This window comes from Salmo salar, chromosome ssa06 (genome assembly GCF_905237065.1).
Source record: "Salmo salar chromosome ssa06, Ssal_v3.1, whole genome shotgun sequence".
In the NCBI taxonomy this organism is placed as follows: domain Eukaryota; kingdom Metazoa; phylum Chordata; class Actinopteri; order Salmoniformes; family Salmonidae; genus Salmo; species Salmo salar.
Genome location: NC_059447.1, coordinates 19,690,351 through 19,711,471, shown reverse-complemented (window position 1 = coordinate 19,711,471; position 21,121 = coordinate 19,690,351). Strand labels below are relative to the sequence as shown.

The 21,121-nt window shown below is 39.4% G+C and overlaps 1 protein-coding gene across 7 annotated transcripts in view; it reads right to left on the bottom strand.

The window, feature by feature from the left end:
- The window catches only part of LOC106606551 (nuclear GTPase SLIP-GC), an 83,814-nt gene extending 63,385 nt beyond the window's left edge, over positions 1–20,429 (bottom strand). For all 7 annotated transcript variants that reach the window (XR_006770165.1, XR_006770166.1, XM_045719887.1 and 4 more), the window contains exons 1-8: positions 20,191–20,429; positions 5,093–5,171; positions 4,748–4,863; positions 1,666–1,755; positions 1,426–1,517; positions 1,248–1,332; positions 668–716; positions 227–313 (exon numbers count right to left, since the gene is read on the bottom strand). Coding sequence is in view for 5 of the 7 variants with exons in the window: in XM_045719887.1 (XP_045575843.1) it covers positions 227–313; positions 668–716; positions 1,248–1,332; positions 1,426–1,517; positions 1,666–1,755; positions 4,748–4,863; positions 5,093–5,162 (589 nt within the window). In the remaining 2 variants the exon portion in view is untranslated. The remainder of the gene's footprint in view (positions 1–226; positions 314–667; positions 717–1,247; positions 1,333–1,425; positions 1,518–1,665; positions 1,756–4,747; positions 4,864–5,092; positions 5,172–20,190) is intronic.
- Between the last annotated feature and the right edge of the window lie 692 nt (positions 20,430–21,121).

The window sequence follows — 21,121 nt, the reverse complement described above, 5'->3', positions numbered from 1 at the left end:
GCCATGCGATCCCATTGGCTGTTGGCTAGGGGTCCCGCTGGCGGAACGGGGTTCCGCTAGCGGAACGACTAGATGTAAGAAGTTAATTGCTACCATGGTTATGCATATGCTTTCCATTTTTCTTCTGTAAGAACATTTCAATTAAGTCCTATCCATATAAGTCAATTCCCACAAGTGTAAAGGATTAAAACGATTGTGGTCCATATAAACACCATCATCCACCTACCAAATATTTCAGTTATTCTGGATGCAGCACCATGTTGACGTTTGTTTGTTTGTTTGTTTGCATGGGTCTCATCAGATTTCCTTTTGCCTGGAAACAATTGGAAACATCTTTTATTAATTAATACACAAATCATCCAGCAGCAGTCACAGATCTTCCAATCTCGTTATAGCCAATGCTGTTATGCAAATTAGTTGTATCAGTCTGTGATTGTCTACTTACTGTATGCATATGGTACACGGTACAAAGGGTACTTGCAACTCAAGTGTAAAGTATCTAATTATTCAATAGTATGAATTATGATTAACTGAGTGATTTGTATTACATTATTTTGAAAATAAACTGATATAGTATCACTACCTGTTTCTCATTGTCATCTTGTAAAAGTAGTATTTTTGTGTTGTTTTTCTGTACGTGTAAATCTGAAACATCTATGCTTTTTACCTGGGATATTCACTGGAAGAGGGAGTATCTTACTGGTTGAGGGTTCACTCTGAAGAAACATATAGATGATCAACAGGTTAACAAAGGAATCATTCCACAAAACTGATCACAATTGCTTTAGTTTGAGATGCATTTTCTTTAATGATTTTGGTCTCTTCCTGAATGTTTTTTTCACTGATAACCTTTGACTGTTGTTGTTTATAGATTAGATTACAGTAGATGTTTCCTATGTTGTATAGTGTTGCGACTATGAGAAAGTGGCAGGTAGCCTAGCGGTTAAGAGTTGGGCCAGTAACCAAATGGTTGCTGATTTGAAACCCCAAGCCGACTAGGTGAAAAAGCACTTGCCCTTGAGCAAGGACCGTAACCCTAATTGCTCCTGTAAGTCGCTCTGCATAAGAGTGTCTGCCAAATGACTGAAATATAAAGCGCTTTATAAATGCATTTGATTGTGATTATCTTAGTCCCTCTGGAGTGCACTGATATCTTATTAATGAATGATAGTCCATCAGCCTTGGGATCACCACTGAGCACTGCCTAAGCTTTGACCACAGACAAATGAGCTCCAGATTTTACCCACCTGGTCATACACTGTTTCTCCCACTCCAGAGGTGTCAGTTGTGGGCACACTTCCTCCAAGTGTACCAAAGGGTTTATCCAATGACCTGGCGACAGAGTCACAACAATTGTAATTTTGTTGACACCAACGGGACATTATATGTAGTCAGTGATGAATAAAGGAATTATGTATTGCTTACGTTTTAATCTCTGAGCGTTTAGAAGTTTGATTTCTGAGGGGTTTTATGATGGCCTTTTGACGAGGCACTTGATTGATCATCTCACAAGTAACCTTGGAACAGAAGCCATGTTGGGTTATAGGGGTCACACACATAATGGTCTGTATGCTTATCTAAATAAACTATGCATTTGGTTTAGTTAATTGTACTTTAGGGCTGAGGTTTCATGTAAATAGTTATAGAGGAGGATAAAGATGGTACATTTCCTGAGGAACTCTTGGAGTCCTTAATGGAGGCTGATAAAGACGTGGCCTCTTGAATGTTCTTGTCATCATTGGTTTGCTGTCGTTTCTGCAGTAAAAAAACATTAGATGACTCTCAGTTAGGGTGACCACATGTCCCGGATTATGTGGGACAGTTCGGCATTTTGGCCCACATTGCGCAACCAAACAATCATATTCTGCATTTTGTCCTTTTGTCCCGGATCCCTTAACCAAACAATCATGTCTCGCATTTTATAAAAACAATTCTAACACATCTAACTTAGAACAAAGGTCGATATGTTACGTATTTCAGTCAGGCATTCCAACCTGTCTCTTTTGCAACATAGAGTAAGAAGAAAAGCGAGAGATCTAGGCCGTCAACTGACTTGCCTAGTTAAAAAAAGGTTCAATATATATTTTTTAATGCGTTTCTATGGGCTTAATTTGTACCTAAGCTTTTCGGCTACCTTCCCACCTTTGGGACAACGACTTCCATTGTTAGGGCGGAGACATGTGCATCTCGTCATTATATACAGATCTCTGTTTGCAGTCACGTTGCGATATTGACAAGATACCAAAAAATGTTGAGGGCAAGGGCAATGTCATATCTTCAATCAATCATATTAGTCAAATCCTTTCGGTCTAAATTCCGGCTAAACTTGGAGGAAAGTTAAAAAGCATGCTTCTGATAAAGAGTTACAAAAGTATGTAAACTGAAAAAATATACGTTGATTTTGTTTAACTTGTGAGGCTCTACTGTATATGCTCATTATATGCTTATTTAACATAAATTCAGCAAAAAAAGAAATGTCCTCTCACTGTCAACTGAGTTGATTTTCAGAAAACTTAACATGTGTAAATATTTGTATGAACATAAGATTCAACAACTGAGACATAAACTGAACAAGTTCCACAGACATGTGACTAACAGAAATGGAATAATATGTCCCTGAACAAAGGGGGGGCAAAATCAAAAGTAACAGTCAGTATCTGGTGTGGCCACCAGCAGCATTAAGTATAGCAGGGCATCTCCTCCTCATGGACTGCAGCAGATTTGCGAGTTCTTGCTGTGAGATGTTACCCCACCCTTCCACCAAGGCACCTGCAAGTTCACTGACATTTCTGTGGGGAAATGGCCCTAGCCCTCACCCTCCAATCCAACAGGTCCCAGACGTGCTCAATGGGATTGAGATCCGGGCTCTTCTCTGGCCATGACAGAACACTGACATTCCTTGCTTGCAGGAAATCACGCACAGAACGAGCAGTATGGCTGGTGGCATTGTCATGCTGGAGGGTCATATCAGGATGAGCCTGCAGGAAGGTTACCACATGAGGGAGGAGGATGTCTTCCATGTAATGCACAGCGTTGAGATTGCCTGCAATGACAACAAGCTCAGTCCGATGATGCTGTGACACACCGCCCCAGACCATGACGGACCCTCCACCTCCAAATCGATCCCGCTCCAGAGTACAGGCCTCAGTGCCTCATTCCTTCGACGATAAACGCAAATCCAACCATCACCCCTGGTGAGACAAAACCACGACTCGTCAGTGAAGAGCACTTTTTGCCAGTTCTGTCTGGTCCAGCGACGGTGGGTTTGTGCCCATAGGCGACATTGTTACCGGTGATGTCTGGTGAGGACCTGCCTTACAACAGGCCTACAAGCCCTCAGTCCAGCCTCTCTCAGCCTATTGCGGACAGTCTGAGCACTGATAGAGGGATTGTGCATTCCTGGTGTAACTCTGGCAGTTGTTGTTGCGATCCTGTACCTGTCCCGTTGGTGTGATATTCGGATGTATCGATCCTGTGCAGGTGTTGTTACATGTGGTCTGCCACTGCGAGAATGATCAGCTGTCCATCCTGTCTCCCTGTAGCTCTGTCTTTGGTGTCTCACAGTACGGACATTGCAATTTATTGCCCGGTCTACATCTGCAGTCCTCATGCCTCATTGCAGCATGCCTAAGGCACGTTCACACAGATGAGCAGGGACCATGGGCATCTTTCTTTGATGTTTTTCAGAGTCAATACAAAAGCCTCTTTAGTGTCCTACGTTTTCATAACTGTGACCTTAATTGCCTACCGTCTGTAAGCTGTTAATGTCTTAACAACCGTTCCACAGGTGCATGTTCATTATTGTTTATATTCATTGAACAAGCATGGGAAACAGTTTTTAAACCCTTTACAATGAAGATCTGTGAAGTTATTTGGATTTTAACGAATTATCTTTGAAAGACAGGGTCCTGAAAAAGGGACGTTTATTTTTTTTGCTGAGTTTATGTGCTGCTACTTCACATAATTTGTTTTCAAACACTCGCTTCCTAACTGTTTTATATTCCCTGAGACCAACCAGAAATGTTTCCTTGGCCAAGTATTCCTAGATTTTCATAAAATATACATTTGGTTTCTCGTTTCTGCATGACCAAATTTTGCGGGAGGCAAAGGAGTAGCCTATAGACGCGCTTCAATTAGCTCAATCAGTGCAGCTACAGTGTAGATGCAGCTACATCTACACTGTCCCTCGAATGTCCTGCAAAATCATCCTTTTGTCCCGCAAAGTTGGGGTATTTTAAATGGGGCCATTCTACTCTCAGTTGTAAAGCAAAGAACAAGAAACGTACAATAACATTTCAGACTCTAGTTAGAACACACACTAACCTTGTGTTGCTGCAATGCAGGACATTTAAAATGTGTACTGTATTTGAGGTTCAAAAAGGCTTCTTAAGTTTGTATTTAACACTTTGAATTTTCACACTTGATTTTCCCTTTCGAAAAATGGATGTATCAACCACTACAAAAATGTCCATGAATATTTCCTGTTGCTGCAGGATTATTTTCCTGCTGTAGCAAACTGACTCAAATTAAGATCCTACATGTGTAACACAAAATCTCCTGTTATTCTAAGACATTTGTAAACTGAAAAAAATATGCCAGTACAGTGGACATGTTAGAGTACAATGTCACAGCTGAGATCTAAATGCAAACAGTTTGTTCTGCACTACTGATGCAGTACTGATAAATATAGACCATACTCAGTCACTCTGTGTAACAGTAGTTATTGTACACCAAGTTTGTAAAATACCTTCAGAAATGCGTTGTGATTTTTTCTAAATCTAGACCTTGGTCCTGTTTTTGGGATCAAGTGGATGAGGTCAGTCTCCTCAAGGGAGAGGAAACCTTCTTCATCGACTTCTTCATCTGAAATTCAGGAAATATACATTTTAGGCATATTAATATCAGAAAATAATAATGACTATCAAATTAACAAATAAACATGTTTACAATTAAGGTGATAACATATTTACTTTAATGTATAATAATACAATCTACAATACATATATTATTTTAATCAAATCAATCAATCAATAATTGTTTTATTACACAATGTATTATACAATGTATAATAATACATTTAAAATATCTTCACCTTCAAACCTCTGAATCAAGTCACTGTGGTTCCACTCAGTTAATTTGTCTCTGACGAATGATGATGCCATGAGACTTCACTATGAAGGGAGAGAAACATAGTACAATTTACATATTTGTGGTAGGAGATATCACATTCACTTTATTTCAAAAGGTGCAAGTGCAACTATAAAGAAAAACAATATGATTTGTTAAATCAACAAAAGCACACACAATTCAGTATTTTTATTTATTTATCATTTAATCTTTATTTATCTAGGCAAGTTAGTTAAGAACAAATACTTTAAGCTTCATTTTCAAGAAAAAAATCAAGTGCTCATGTTCTTGTGAATATTGTAATTGTAGGATGTTTGCAAACATTTTTCACATCAAATTTCAAAGAGTAGTAAAACACACAGAGACATATCTCACGAGTAAACTGTTTATCTGAATGCAAGTCTATCTACTTTTTTATTTTGTTTAGAAAAAAATAATGATTTTAATATTTATTTTGCTATAAATATTAAAAAGTGGAGGCACCTTTCAAGACCCTTAGTATTTAAACACATGCACTTTTCGTTTCATTTAAATCTTATCTTTATATTGTATCGTCTTTTATTTCTCATCATTCTGTTTTGTCTTAATTCTCATTAAGGATGCTAATTTTGCTCAATTAACCCATTTAACAAATGGTTAAATCAATTACAAAAAGTATTTACGTGAACATTGAAAATACTAATATTGGGTAAAAGGAACGGAACGGACATGTTTAATTTAATGCCTTAAAATACATGAGACAATAGCAAGCCTATCTTCTCATCAAAATGCGTTTTTTGGCAGAAATGTCTCCTCGAACATGTGAACTTTCATGTGCTTTAATATCAAACTTGTATGCCATCTGTAAATACGAATAAAATAGTTAAATTACGAGCTTAGTTGGTTTAGCCACAGAAAAAGTGAGCAACCTTCCCACAAAGCCATGATTGGCTGAGATAATGAGTGGGGTGGACATGTTGAGAGATGAGTTTGGATTGGTCTGCCATATAGCGCATGTCTGTCTATTGGAGCTGGTCAGGTCTAGGTTATCGTGTCAAACGCAACTTTTAAAAAAATGTATTGTGTAGAAAAACCACAAAAACCTAATGTCAAGTTAAAGTGTACTGTTGGCTAGCTAACATTAGCTGGCTGGCTTACTAGCTAACGTCACGTGTATGCTCTCCACTTTCTGGAGGACCGAGTTTTGAAATCAGTGGAATTCGAGTATGATAGCTAAGGAGATAAAAGAGAGAGAAAACACCAGTCTGGATTACATTGTGCATGGCATCAGACAGGAGATACGGCCAACCATGATGTATACTGGTAAGATGGTCTAGCTAGCTACATTTTCAGATATTACACATTTCTAATTTTGACAGAAAGTGGTTTCATTTCAAGTGTACTGTTAGCTAGCTAACGTTAGCTGGCTGGGTTGCTTGCTAACGTTATGTGTATGGTCTTATTCTTTGTATCTCGGACACATTCTCTTGACTAGTTATAGCCATAGAACCTGGTTGGTTAGCTACCTGCAGATTCATGCAGGGTAGTAACGTCATGAGTTGTGATTATGGTCCATTGTTTAGCTAGCTAGCTAGATACGTCTTAACCTCTCTGGGCTAGGGGTCAGTATTTTGAATTTCGGCTGTCTGACATGCCCAAAGTAAACTGCCTGTTACTCAGGCCCAGAAGCTAGGATATGCATATAATTGGAGCATTGGATAGAAAACACTCTGAAGTTTCTAAAACGGTTAAAATGTCTGTGAGTATAATAGAACTGATATGGCAGGGGAAAACCCGAGGAAAATCCATCCGGATTCTTGTTTTTTTTGGTCCCAGGCCATTCCTATGTTGGCATATTGAATTTCCAACCAAAAAGGACTCAGACTGCAGTACCTATGGCTTCCACTGGATGTCAACAGTCTTTATAAAAGGTTTCAGGCTTGTTTTTTGAAAAATGAACAAATAGTTGTAGTTTTTCCAAGGTCTCCCTCATTAGGACTCTAGTCTTGTTGCGCGGGTGAATGAGGGCACGCACTTCGTTATTTATCTTCGCTATTGAACATACTACATTCTGTCTTAAATGTTATCATTTATTTACATATTAGGGTACCTGAGGATTGATTAGAAACGTTGTTTGACAAGTTTACCGGTAACTTTTGGGATTCCTTTGTCTGCATGTTGAACGAGTTGAACGGGTGGATTACTGAATCAAATGCGCCAACTAAACAGACTTTTTGGGGATATAAAGAAGGACTTTATCGAACAAAACAACCATTTGTTGTGTAGCTGGGACCTTTGGGATTGCAAACAGAGGAAGATCTTTAAAGGTAAGTGATTTATTTTAGCGCTATTTCTGATATTTTTATGTGGGTGTATGCGGGGCACTGTCCTCAGACAATCAAATGCTATGCTTTCGCCATAAAGCGGTTCGATTACCAAGATTCTAAGCTAAAGAATGATGTATGACACTGAATGTTTAATATTACTATTTTTGTATTTTGAATTTCGTGCTCTGCAATTTCACCGGATGCTGTCGTGGTGGGACGTTAGTGGGACACCTAGCCCAAAGAGTTTTAACACTAGACTCCACTCTAATTTTGACAAAGTACTTCATTTCAAGTTAGTGTACTGTTAGCTAGCTAGCTAATGTTAGCTGGCTCGCTAACTAACGTTACATCATGCGTTGGGATTCATTGTCTACCTAGCTAGCTATCCAGCTAAATTTCTTAACAAAAGACTCTCGTCTTAGTGCAGAATAACTGATTAATTTTTGAATGCTCAACACCCGTTGAATATGTCCGGTGTGAGTAAACGTCGGCAACAAAGTGGAATTCAATTGTTGCCAGCAGCACTTTTACAGTCACCAACACTCTGGATAACATGAAAACTCCCTAACTAGCTCTGCTAGAGGGAGTAAAATGGTCAGAGTGGGGTGTTCTCTCATTACGTGTCTGGAAGTAGCTAGCCAATGTTAGCCAGTTAGCTTGTGAGCTTGACTGTCGTTGTGAGGTCAGAGCTTTCGGAAAAACCCTACTCATTGGCCAGAGCGTCCAGTGTGCGCTCCAAACCCGAAACGCTCCGAATTTACTAACGGACAATATGACAGCACAGTTGCAGTCACCAGCACTCTGGATAACATACTGTAACAGCCTAACCAGCTCTGCTAGGGCGAGTAATGTTCAGTGAGCTGTTCTCTCTCTCTCTCTTAGATGTCTGGAAGTAGCTGGCAAGTTAGTACAGAACACACGGATCAACTCTTAAAGAGACGTGTGAGGCTAATGCTTAAGAGGGTGTGAACAATGCTGAATAAGTGTAGACAAAGTGTTCTCCAATAGTAGAACCAAAACATTGAAAGACGGTTTTGTCAAAAGTGAGTTTACAAGTTGATAAACATTCAAAGCAGAATTACTTTCCCACTGTTTCCTCAAATGCAGTGTATGATATACCATTTTGTAGCTCTGAGTCTCTACTTCTATCCAATGTAAAAAACAGAAATATAAATGTTGCTACATAAGACCGAATCCAGGTGGTGATTCACAATTACCAAGAGAGTTTTCATCTATATTTTTCGTAGCCGTCTATTTACCACCGCAAACCAATGCTGGCTCACTCGGTGAGCTGTTTACGGCCATTAAGCAAACAGGAAAACTCTCATCCAGAGACAGCGCTCCTAGTGGCCGGGGACTTTAATGCAAGGAAACTTAAACACGTTCTACCTAGAGGCAAAAAAAGCTCTAGATCACCTTTACTCCACACACAGAGACGTGTACAAAGATATCCCTCTCCCTCCATTTGGCAAATCTGACCATAAGTCCATTCTCCTGATTCCTGCTTAGAAGCTAAAACTAAGCGGGACTCTAACCCGGACGTTTATAAGAAATCCCGCTATGTCCTCTAACGAACCATCAAACAGGTAAAGCGTAAATACAGGACTAAGATTGAATCGTACTACACTGGCTCTGATGCTCATCGGATGTGGCAGGGCTCACAAACTATTACAGAATACAAAGGAAAGCACAGCCGCGAGCTGCCCAAACAGACGAGCTAAAATTCTTCTATGCTTGCATCTCGGCAAGCAACACTGAGGCATGCATGAGAGCATCAGCTGTTCTGGACAACTGTGTGATCACACTCTCCGTAGCCAATGTGACTAAGACCTTTAAACAGGTCAACATTCACAAGGCCGCAGGGCCAGAAGGATTACCAGGACGTGTACTCTAAGCATGCGCTAACCAACTGGCAAGTGTCTTCACTGACATTTTCAACCTGTCCCTGACTGAGTCTAAAATGCCAACATGTTTTAACCTCTTGAAGTTCGCATAGGATAGGGGGCGCTACAGCGATTTTCGAAAAAAATATGTGCCCATTTTAAACGGCCTCCTACTCAAACTCAGAAGCTTGGATATGCATATAATTAACCTCTTACATCTAGACGTTCCGCTAGCGGAACACCTGCTCCAATATCCAATGATAGGGGTGGCGCGAATTACAAATTCCTCAAAAATACAAAAACTTCAATTTTTCAAACATATGACTATTTCACAGCATTTTAAAGACAAGACTCTCCTTTATCTAACCACACTGTCCGATTTCAAAAAGGCATTACAGCGAAAGCAAAACATTAGATTATGTCAGCAGAGTACCAAGCCAGAAATAATCAGACACCCATTTTTCAAGCTAGCATATAATGTCACAAAAACCCAGAAGACAGCTAAATGCAGCACTAACCTTTGATGATCTTCATCAGATGACAACCCTAGGACATTATGTTATACAATACATGCATGTTTTGTTCAATGAAGTTCATATTTATATCAAAAAACAGCTTTTTACATTAGCATGTGACGTTCAGAACTAGCAGAACTTCCGGGGAATTTGCTAACAATTTACTAAATTACTCACGATAAACGTTCACAAAAAGCATAACAATTATTTTAAGAATTATAGATACAGAACTCCTCTATGCACTCGATATGTCCGATTTTAAAATAGCTTTTGGTGAAAGCACATTTTGCAATATTCTAAGTACATAGCCCAGCTATCATAGCCGGGCTAGCAATTTAGACACCCGGCAAGTTTAGCCTTCACCAAAATCAGATTTACTATTATAAAAGTTTGATTACCTTTTGTTGTCTTCGTCAGAATGCACTCCCAGGACTGCTACTTCAATAACAAATGTTGGTTTGGTCCAAAATAATCCATCGTTATATCCGAATAGCGGCGTTTTGTTCGTGCGTCCCAGACACTATCCAAAATGGTAAATCAGGGTCGCGCGCATGGCGCAATTCGTGACAAAACATTTCTAAATATTCCATTACCGTACTTCGAAGCATGTCAATTTTTATGCAATTTATCTCGTAAAAAAGCGATAATATTCCGACCGGGAATCTCCTTTTCGGCAAACGACGGGGGCAGCCAGGGCACGCGCCTAAGCCCACAGTCCCTTGATCGGCCACATGAGAAAGGCGATAATGTGTTTCAGCCTGGGGCTGGGATGACGACATTCTGTTTTTTCCCGGGCTCTGAGCGCCCATGGAAGACGTAGGAAGTGTCACGTTAGAGTAGAGATCCTTTGTAAAAGATAGAGATGGCAAAGAAGTTCAAGAAATGGTCAGACAGGCCACTTCCTGTAAAGGAATCTCTCAGGTTTTGACCTGCCATTTGAGTTCTGTTATACTCACAGACACCATTCAAACAGTTTTAGGAACTTTGGAGTGTTTTCTATCCAAAGCCAATAATTATATGCATATTCTAGTTACTGGGCAGGAGTAGTAACCAGATTAAATCGGGTACGTTTTTTATCCAGCCGTGAAAATACTGCCCCCTAGCCATAACAGGTTAATATATGTGGATAGAAAACACCCTAAAGTTTCTAAAACTGTTTGAATGGTGTCTGTGAGTATAACAGAACTCTTATGGCAGTCAAAACCCCGAGACAGATCGTAACAGGATGTGGAATTCTGAATTGCGGACTCAATTCATCACTTTGCCTATAAATCACACCGTGAGCTATGGTTCATTGAGCACTTCCCATGGCTTCCACTAGATGTCCCCAGTCTTTACAAAGTGGTTTGAGTCTTTTACTGTGAAAACTAACAGAATGAGAGTCTGTGGAACGTGGTCACATGGGGAGGGCCATCACCATTATGACGCCGGCGCCCCTGGCTACCCTCCCCTTTCGAAACGTTTTGAAAGACAATGCAATCGTCCCCCTTGAATATTATTGGAGCTCTGGTTGAAAAAGGCCCTAAAGATTTATGTTATACAACGTTTGACATGTTTGAACGAACTTAAATATTTTTTTTTGCATTTTGGTAAGAGAGCAGTCCCGCGGACGACGTTACATTTGGTGCAGCCTTCAGAACGCGCTAACAACAAGAAGATATTGGGACATAAAGGATTAACTTTTTCGAACGAAAATACATTTGTTGTGGACCTGAGATTCCTGGAAGTGCCTTCTGATGAAGATAATCAAAGGTAAGGGATTATTGACAATAGTATACAAGAGTAGATTTGATATGCCATTGTTCCAAGATGGCGCTGACCTGTAACGGTAGCCTATTTTTCTGAGTATCGCATCCCCTTTTATCGCAAAGTGTGATTACCCAGTAAAGTTATTTTTAAATCTGGCATTGCAGGTGCTTTCAAGAGATGTTAATCAATAAATCTTAGAATGACAATATTACATTTTAAAAATGTTTTCGAATAGTAATTTAGTAAATTGTAGTGCTGTTTCACCGGATGCATTTCAGGGAAAATAGTTAGTCAACGTCACGCACCGATGTAAAATGCTGTTTTTATATATAAATATGAACTTTATCGAACAAAAGAATGCATGTATTGTGTAACATGATGTCCTAGGAGTGTCATCTGATGAAGATTGTCAAAGGTTAGTGCTGCATTTAGCTGTTTTTTGGTTATTTGTGATGCATGTGGTTGGTTGGAAAATGTCTATGTGGCTACTTTTACGATATACTCCTCTAACATAATCTAATGTTTTGCTTTTGCTGTAAAGCCTTTTTTAAATCGGACAACGTGGTTCGATTCAGGAGAGGTGTATCTATAAAACGATATAAAATAGTCCTATATTTGAAAAAATAAAAATAAAAATTTGTTGTGAATATGGCGTTAGGATTTTTCGAAGGATGTTGATTCCGCATACGGGACGGAGACCGTCATTAAGCACAGCACCATAGTCCCTGTGAGCAAGAACACTAAGGTAACCTGCCTAAATGACTACAGACCCATAGCACTCACGTCTGTAGCCATGAAGTGCATTGAAAGGCTGGTCATGGCTCACATGGCTCACATTAACAACATAATCCCAGAAACCTTGGACCCCCTCCAATTCAAACACCACCCCAATAGATCCACAGATGACGCAATCTCTATTGCACTACACACTGCCCTTTCCCACCTGGACAAAAGGAACACCTACGTTAGAATGCTATTCATTGACTACAGCTCAGCGTTCAACACATAGTGCCCTCAAAGCTCATCACTATGCTAAGGATCCTGGGACTAAACACCTCCCTCTGCAACTAGATCCTGGACTTCCTGACAGGCCACCCCCAGGTGGTAAGGGTAGGTAAGAACACATCTGCTTCGCTGATGCTCAACATGGGGGCCGCTCAGGGGTTCGTTCTCAGTCCCCTCCTGTACTCCCTGTTCACCCATGACTGCATGGCCAGGCTCGACTCCAACACCATAATTCAGTTTGCCAACGACACAGCAGTGGTAGGCTTGATCACCGACAACGATGAGACAGCTTATAGGGAGGAGGCCAGAGACCTGGCTGTGTGGTGCCAGGATAACAACCTCTCCCTCAACGTGATCAAGACAAAGGAGATGATTGTGGACTACAGGAAAAGGAGGACCAAGCACGCCCCCATTCTCATCGACGGGGCTGTAGTGGAGCAGGTTGAAAGTTTTAAGTTCCTTGGTGTCCACATTTCCGACAAACTATCATGGTCCAAACACACCAAGACAGTCATGAAGAGGGCACGACAAAGCCTATTTCCCCTCAGGAGACTGAAAAGATTTGGCATGGGTCCTCAGATCCTCAAAAGGTTCTACAATTACACCATCGAGAGCATCCTGACTGGTTGCCGGGAATGGCAACTGCTCGGCCTCCGACCGCAAGACACTACAGAGGGTAGTGCGTCCAGCCCAGTACATCACTGGGGCCAAGCTTCCTGCCATCCAGGACCTCTATAACAGGCAGGGTGTCAGAGGAAGGCCCTAAAAATTGTCAAGGACTCCAGTCACCCTAGTCATAGACTGTTCTCTCTGCTACCGCATGGCAAGTGGTACCGGAACGCCAATTCTAGGTCCAAAAGGCTTCTCAACAGCTTCTATCCCCAAGCTGTAAGACTCATGCTGCTAGTCTGTTTATTATCTATGAATAGTCACTTTAACCATACCTACATATACATACTACCTCAATTACCTTGACTAACCGGTGTCCCCGCACATTGACTCTGTACCGATATCCCCTGTATATAGCCTTGCTACTGTTATTTTTCCTGTTATTTTCCTGCTTTAATTTTTTACTTATCTATTGTTTACTTAACACTTATTTTTCTTAAAACTGCATTGTTGGTTCGGGCTTGTAAGCAAGGATTTCACTCTTACATCTATTGTATTCGGCGCATGCAACAAATAACATTTGATTTGATAATACCATGATTGCGTAATAGTGGTTCAAACTAATTAACTCATAAAGAAATCCTGTCACACAATAACTTTGGCTTTATTCAACTAAATAATGTCTTGGCTGTAACATTTCATGGAATTTTTATTCAAGCTAATGGTTTTAGCAGCAAAATTAATCTTTCAATGATAATTTTATAATATACAGTTGAAGTCGGAAGTTTACATACACCTTAGCCAAATATATTTAAACTCAGTTTTTCACAATTCCTGACATTTAATCCTAGTAAAAATTCCCTGTCTTAGGTCAATTAGGATCACCTATTGTTTTCAACACATTCCCAGTGGGTCAGAAGTTTACATACACTCAATTAGTATTTGGTAGCATTGCCTTTGAATTGTTTAACTTAGGTCAAGCGTTTCGGGAAGCATTCCACAAGCTTCCCACAATAAGTTGGGTGAATTTTGGCCCATTCCTCCTGACAGAGCTGGTGTAACTGAGTCAGGTCTGTCAGGAGGAATTGCTCGCACGCTTTTTCAGTTCTGCCCACAAATTTTCTATGGGATTGAGGTCAGGGCTTTGTGATGGCCACTCTAATACCTTGACTTTGTTGTCCTTAAGCCATTTTGCCACAACTTTGGAAGTATGCTTGGGGTCATTGTCCATTTGGAAGACCCATTTGCGACCAAGATTTAACTTCCTGAATGATGTCTTGATATGTTGCTTCAATATATCCACATTAATTTTCCTACCTCATGATGCTATCTACTTTGTGAAGTGCACCAGTCCCTCCTGCAGCAAAGCACCCACACAATATGATGCTGTGTTTCATGGTTTGGATGGAGTTCTTCGTCTTGCAAGCCTCCCCCTTTTTCCTCCAAACATAACGATGGTCATTACGGCTAAACAGTTCTATTTTTGTTTCATCAGACCAGAGGACATTTCTCCAACCAGTACAATCTTTGTCCCCATGTGCAGTTGCAAACCGCAGTCTGGCTTTTTTATAGCGGTTTTGGAGCAGTGGCTTCTTCCTTGCTGAGTGGCCTTTCAGGTTACGTCGATATAGGACTCATTTAACTGTAGATATAGATACTTTTGTACCTGTTTCCTCCAGCATCTTCACAAGGTTTGCTGTTGTTCTGGGATTGATTTGCACTTTTTGTCCCAAAGTACATTAATCTCTAGGAGACAGAGCGCGTCTTCTTTCTGAGCGGTATGACGGCTGCGTGGTCCCATGGTGTTTATACTTGCGTACTATTGTTTGTACAGATGAACGTAGTACCTTCAGGCATTTGGAAATTGCTCCCAAGGATGAACCAGACTTGTGGAGGTCTGCAATTTTTTTTCTAATTTCTTTAGATTTTCTCATGATGTCAAGCAAAGATGCACTGAGTTTGAAGGTAGGCTTGAAATACATCCACAGGTATACCTGCAAATGACTCAAATGATGTCAATTAGCCTATCAGAAGCTTCTAAAGCCCTGACATCTTTTTCGGGAATTTTCCAAGCTGTTAAAAGGCACAGTCAACTTAGTGTATGTAAACTACATCCATAAAGAAATTGATACTTACATTTGTTTATCCATTGTGAATCCAGGGGAGGCTAACACTACTTTTTCCTGAATAAAGTGTCTGAGAGGCAAGTTGAAGACCAACCAAATCAGATTCCATTCCTCTCGTGAAGATTGAGTAGCATCATTTGGAAAATATTTGAGGAAGACAACTGATTAAATAGAATGTTTTATCAAGCAACATTTTTGTTTTTTGTATTAATAATGCATTTGACACTTCACGCATGACTAAATAATTCATATAAAAGTTGATTATTTATTTAACCAGTCATGTTCTAATTACTGACAACATTTCTTAACATCCCATTTTTACTTGAATATGGCATATATGATGGGAGGTGTTCCCCTTTCTGTCCAATTAGATCATTTTTTGACAACATTTCTGCAAGTAAAAATATGGTCACACTTCAGAATAGCAAACACATTTTGAGGTACTATACCCTTAATAGTCCAAAATTGAGCCAGTTTACTTACTGTAGAGTCTGTTTCTTGTGTAACTTCCTCTTTGTTAAATTTAAATATGCCTTTATTAAAGTTAATACGGTTATTAGGATTTGCCTGTACTACATGACTTATAATGGCCTCACCATAGCAAGAAGACCTTACCATAGCAATTAAATTCCATACACTCTTAGGAAAAAGGGTTCCTGGGGGGTTCTATTACTGTCCCCATGGAGGGGCCCTTTTTGGTTCTGTTAAAAGTGCTTTATAAATACATTTGATTGATTGATTGATTGATTAAAACTTCTTATGGGTAGGTGGGACGCTGGCCAACATCCGGTGAAATTGCAGAGTGCCAAATTTAAAATACAGAAATAGTCATAATAAACATTCATAAAAATACAAGTGTTATACATCGGCTTAAAGATTAACTTCTTGTTAATCCAGCCGCTTTGTCAGATTTCAAAAAGGCTTTACGGCGAAAGCATACTATGCGATTATCTGAGGACAGCGCCCCGCTTACAAAAGCATACAAACATTTTCCAAGCAAGTAGAGGAGTCACGAAAGTCAGAAATAGCGATAAAATTAATCCCTTACCTTTGAAGATCTTCATCTGGTTACAGTCACAAGAGTCCCAGCTACACAATAAATGGTCGTTTTGTCTGATAAAGTCCCTCTTTATATCCCAAAAACTCTGTTTTGTTTGGCGCATTTTGTTCAGTAATCCACTGGCTCAAAGGTGGTCAAAACATGCAGACGAATACATCCTAATAGTACCGGTAAAGTTCGGCGAAACATGTCAAACAATGTTTATAATTAATCCTCAGGTTGTCAATTGTCTACATAATCGATAATATTTAAACCGGACAATAGTGTTTTCAATAGAAAGGAAAAACAACGAAGGGTGCGCACACGGTCATGCGCGACCCGCTCTGCATTCTTCCCCAGTCCACAGACAGAAAGGTCTCATTCTTCTTCATTTTTCAGAAAACAAGCCTGAAACAATGTCTAAAGACTGTTGACATCTAGTGGAAGCCATAGGAACTGCAATCTAGGTCCTAACCCATTAGATACTCTATAGGCTTTCAATTGAAAAGCACCCACATAAAAAAAAAATCCCACTTCCTGGATGGATTTTCCTCAGGTTTTCGCCTGCCATATCAGGTCTGTTATACTCACAGACATTATTTTAACTGTTTTGGAAACTTTAGAGTGTTCTCTATCCAATACATGCATATGAATATTGTTTCCAGTACTTGTCTTATATTATCTCCAATGTATTGTCCATGTAAAAAACCTGTCTGATTAGGATGAATAATATCCAACTGTCACAACTTCCGCCGAAGTCGGTCCCTCTCCTTGTTAGGGCGGTGTTCGGCGGTCGACATCACCGGCCTTCTAGCCACCGCCGATCCACTTTTCATTTTCCATTTGTTTTGTCTTTGTCTTACACACCTGGTTTCACTCACCCAATTACCTGTTTATTATTTAACCCTCTGTTCCCCATGTTTGTTTGTGAGTGATTGTTTGTTGTAATTCGGTCGGTATTTGTGGGCTCGTGATTATACTTTCTATATTTGTCTTTTTTTAGTAAAAGAACGTTGATTACTCATATCTGCTGTCCTGCGCCTGACTCTCTACACCGGCTACACTCAGGACCCTTACACCAACGACACCTTTTTAATTGTATATTCTATGCATTTTGCTAGAATTTTTGAGTCACAACACTGAAGTGTAAGGGGCCTCCCCAAAAATGTTTATGGACTTGATCTTTATATTTATCGCCTGCGTCCTGTATCAGTTATAGTGAAATCAGACCGTTTTGTTGAGAATCTGATAATCTACTATTTTTATAGGAGTGGTTAAAACATGCAAATAAAGGTCCTCTGATTACATCAACTGGTATTCCATCCAGCCCTGGGGTTTTCCCGGACTTCAAGGCTTTAATTGCATCAAGAAGTTCGTCCTCTGTAATTTGGCCTTCACATGAGTCTTTCTGTACAGCTGTTAATTAATAGAAAAAATGCTTACAATTAACTTCGGTTAGTGAAAATCAGGGAAACTGAAACGAAAACATATGCATAAGTACGTTGCTTCCTCTTTCAAAATATTGTTTGGTGAATCATGGGTGACTGTCATTTGTAACAAGTTGCAGTAAATTCTTTTTGGTAGCATTTCAATGTTGAAGATAAAAAATTATTTGGTTCATTTTCCCCCATATTCCATCCAATTTGCTTTATTTTTTATAATATAATACACCTGATATTTCTTGAATAAGTTCCTCCAGTTCATTTAGTTTTCCTCTAACTTATTATGTCTAAGTACAAGAGGCGTCACTACAGTCCCTGGTTCGAATCCAGGCTGAATCACATCCAGCCGTGATTGGGAGTCCCATAGAGCGGAGCACAATTGGCCCAGGTTTGGCCGGGGTAGGCCGTCATTGTAAATAAGAATTTGTTCTTAACTGACTTGGATAAGGAAATAAAGGTTAAATACAATTTAAAAAAATGTGAGTCTATGGTACAGTTTTTTTGCATTAGTTTTTTCTATCTGTACTGTTTGGCCCTCTATTTCCTTTGTTAATATGAACTCTTTTGACATAAGCCTTTTTGTTTTAAAGATGAGTATTGAATTTCTTGGCTTCTAGTGGCACATTTAAAAGTGGCCCATACAGTAAGGGGATCTGCTGTACCTATGGTAAGTTGGGAAAAGTCAGTTATAAATTATTCTGTCCTGCTTAAAAACAAGTTGTCATCAAATAGGCTTTGATTAAATATCTAACATCCTCGCCCACGTGGAAATTCTGTATGAGTAATGTATAAACAAATTTCACACAAATTATTTAGTATATGTAAATACAAGATTAGATCAAGAATAATCTGATGGGTGACAATATTACCCTATCTCTTGTGAGTGATGCCCAGTTTAAGGCAAGAAACAACATATGCATTTTTTTTTCTTCTACTTTTTCAGAGTGAAGGAAAAGCAGCCATAAAGTGCTCAGCATATGTGGGAACTCTTTCAAGACTGTTGGAAAAGCATTCCAGGTGAAGCTGGTTGAGAGAATGCCAAGAGTTTGCAAAGCTGTCATCAAGGCAAAAGGTGGTTATTAGAAGAATCTCAAATATAAAATATATTTTGATTTGTTTAAAAAAAATGGTTACTACATATGTTATTTCATAGTTTTGATGTCTTCACCATTATTTTACAATGTAGAAAATAGTAAAAATAAAGAAAAACCCTTGAATGAGTAGGTGTTCTACAACTTTTGATCGGTAGTGTAAGTTTTTACAGCAGCAGACTATGATTAATAATGTCAAAAGCTGCACTGAAGTCTAACAAGACAGCCCCCACAATCCTTTAATCATCAATTTCTCTCAGCCAATCATCAGTCATTTGTGTACATGTAAGTGCTGTGCTTGTTGAGTGTCCTTCCCTATAAGTGTGCTGAAAGTCTGTTGTTAATTTGTTTACTGTGACAAAGCATTGTATCTGGTCAAACACCATTTTTTCCAGAAGTTTACTAAGGGTTGGTAACAGGCTGATTGGTCGGCTATTTGAGACAGTAAAGGGGGCTTTACTATTCAAGGGTAGGGGAATGACTCCAGCTTCCCTCCAGGCCTGAGGGCACACACTCCATAGTAGGCTTAAATTGAAGATGTGACAAATAGGAGTGGCAATATCGTCTGCTATTTTCCTCAATAATTTTCCATCCAGATTGTCAGAACCCAGTGGCTTAACATTGTTGATACACAACAATACTTTTTCACCTCTTCCACACAGACTTTAAGGAATTCAAAAGTACAATTATTTTCTTTCATAATTTGGTTAGATATAGTTGGATGTGTAGTGTCAGCGTTTGTTTCTGGCATGTCATACATAAGTTTGCTTATCTTGCCAATGAAAAAGTAATTAAAGTAGTTGGCAATATCAGTGGGTTTTGTGATGAATTGGCCATTGTATTTTTTTCCAAAATGTAATTAAAGGTTCTCCAAAGCTTTTTACTATCATTCTTTATATAATTTATTTTTGGTTCATAGTATAGTTTATTTTTAGTTTTACTAAGTTTAGTCACATGATTTCTTAATTTGCAATATGTTTGCCAATCAGTTGGGATCCTGGACTTTTTTGCCATACCTTTTGCCTCATCCCTCTCAACCATACAATTTTTCAATTCCTCATCAATCCAAGGGGATTTAACCGTTTTTACAATCATTCTCTTAATGGGTGCGTGCTTATTAGTAATTGGAGTAAGCAATTTCATAAATGCGTCAAGTGTGGTGTCTGGTTGCTCCTCACTACACACCACAGACCAGCAAATATTCTTTGTATTACTTCAATGTATTACTTCAGTACTTATAGTAGCAAACATACAGGTTATGAAAAAGATGAATGTAAAGTAAAAGGTAGAACACTTACGTAGCTTTCCTAGCATCTGTCAATGGGTTCACTCCGAACAGAGTTGAGTCGATCCTGTCGTCAAGTGCTGGGTGTCAGTTGTCCGACTTAACATTACTGCTGCTTATATACTTTTCACTTATGTGACACATACTCAACTATGACATCATTACACAGTTCCTTCATATCCTCCCACACACGTCTCTCTTCTAGCACCGTGGTTTCTTTATGGGCAGGCGTGAGTGAGACAGGTTGTCAAGGTTCATGTCTGCAAGGATGGCTTGGTTAAATATGAAGGTGGGGGGACTTTTGGAATTAACTGATTTCATGTAGTAAGCACAAAAGTCTGTAACAAAACAAAATATATTTTATATTTGAGATTCTTCAAAGTAGATACCCTTTGCCTTGGTGACAGCTTCAAATACTCTTGGCATTCTCTCGACCAGCTTCATGAGGTAGTCACCTGGAATGCATTTTAATTAACAGGTTGGGGCTAGGGGGCAGTATTTTCACGGCTGGATAAAAAAACGTACCCGATTTAATCTGGTTACTAATCCTACCCAGTAACTAGAATATGCATATACTTATTATATATGGATAGAAAACACCCTAAAGTTTCTAAAACTGTTTGAATGGTGTCTGTGAGTTTAACAGAACTCATTTGGCAGGCAAAACCCTGAGACATTTTCTGACAGGAAGTGGATACCTGATGTGTTGAATTACCTTTAAGCCTATGCCATTGAAACACACAGGGGCTGATTAATGTTTTGGCACTTCCTATTGCTTCCACTAGATGTCACCAGCCTTTACAAAGTGTTTTGAATCTTCTACTATGAGATCTGACCGAACAAGAGCCTTGGAACGGTGATGGCCGATTAGACTCTGGCGCACGAGGTCATGTTGGGTACCCTCGTTCCAAAACGTTTTAAAAGAGAATGCATTCGTCCACCTT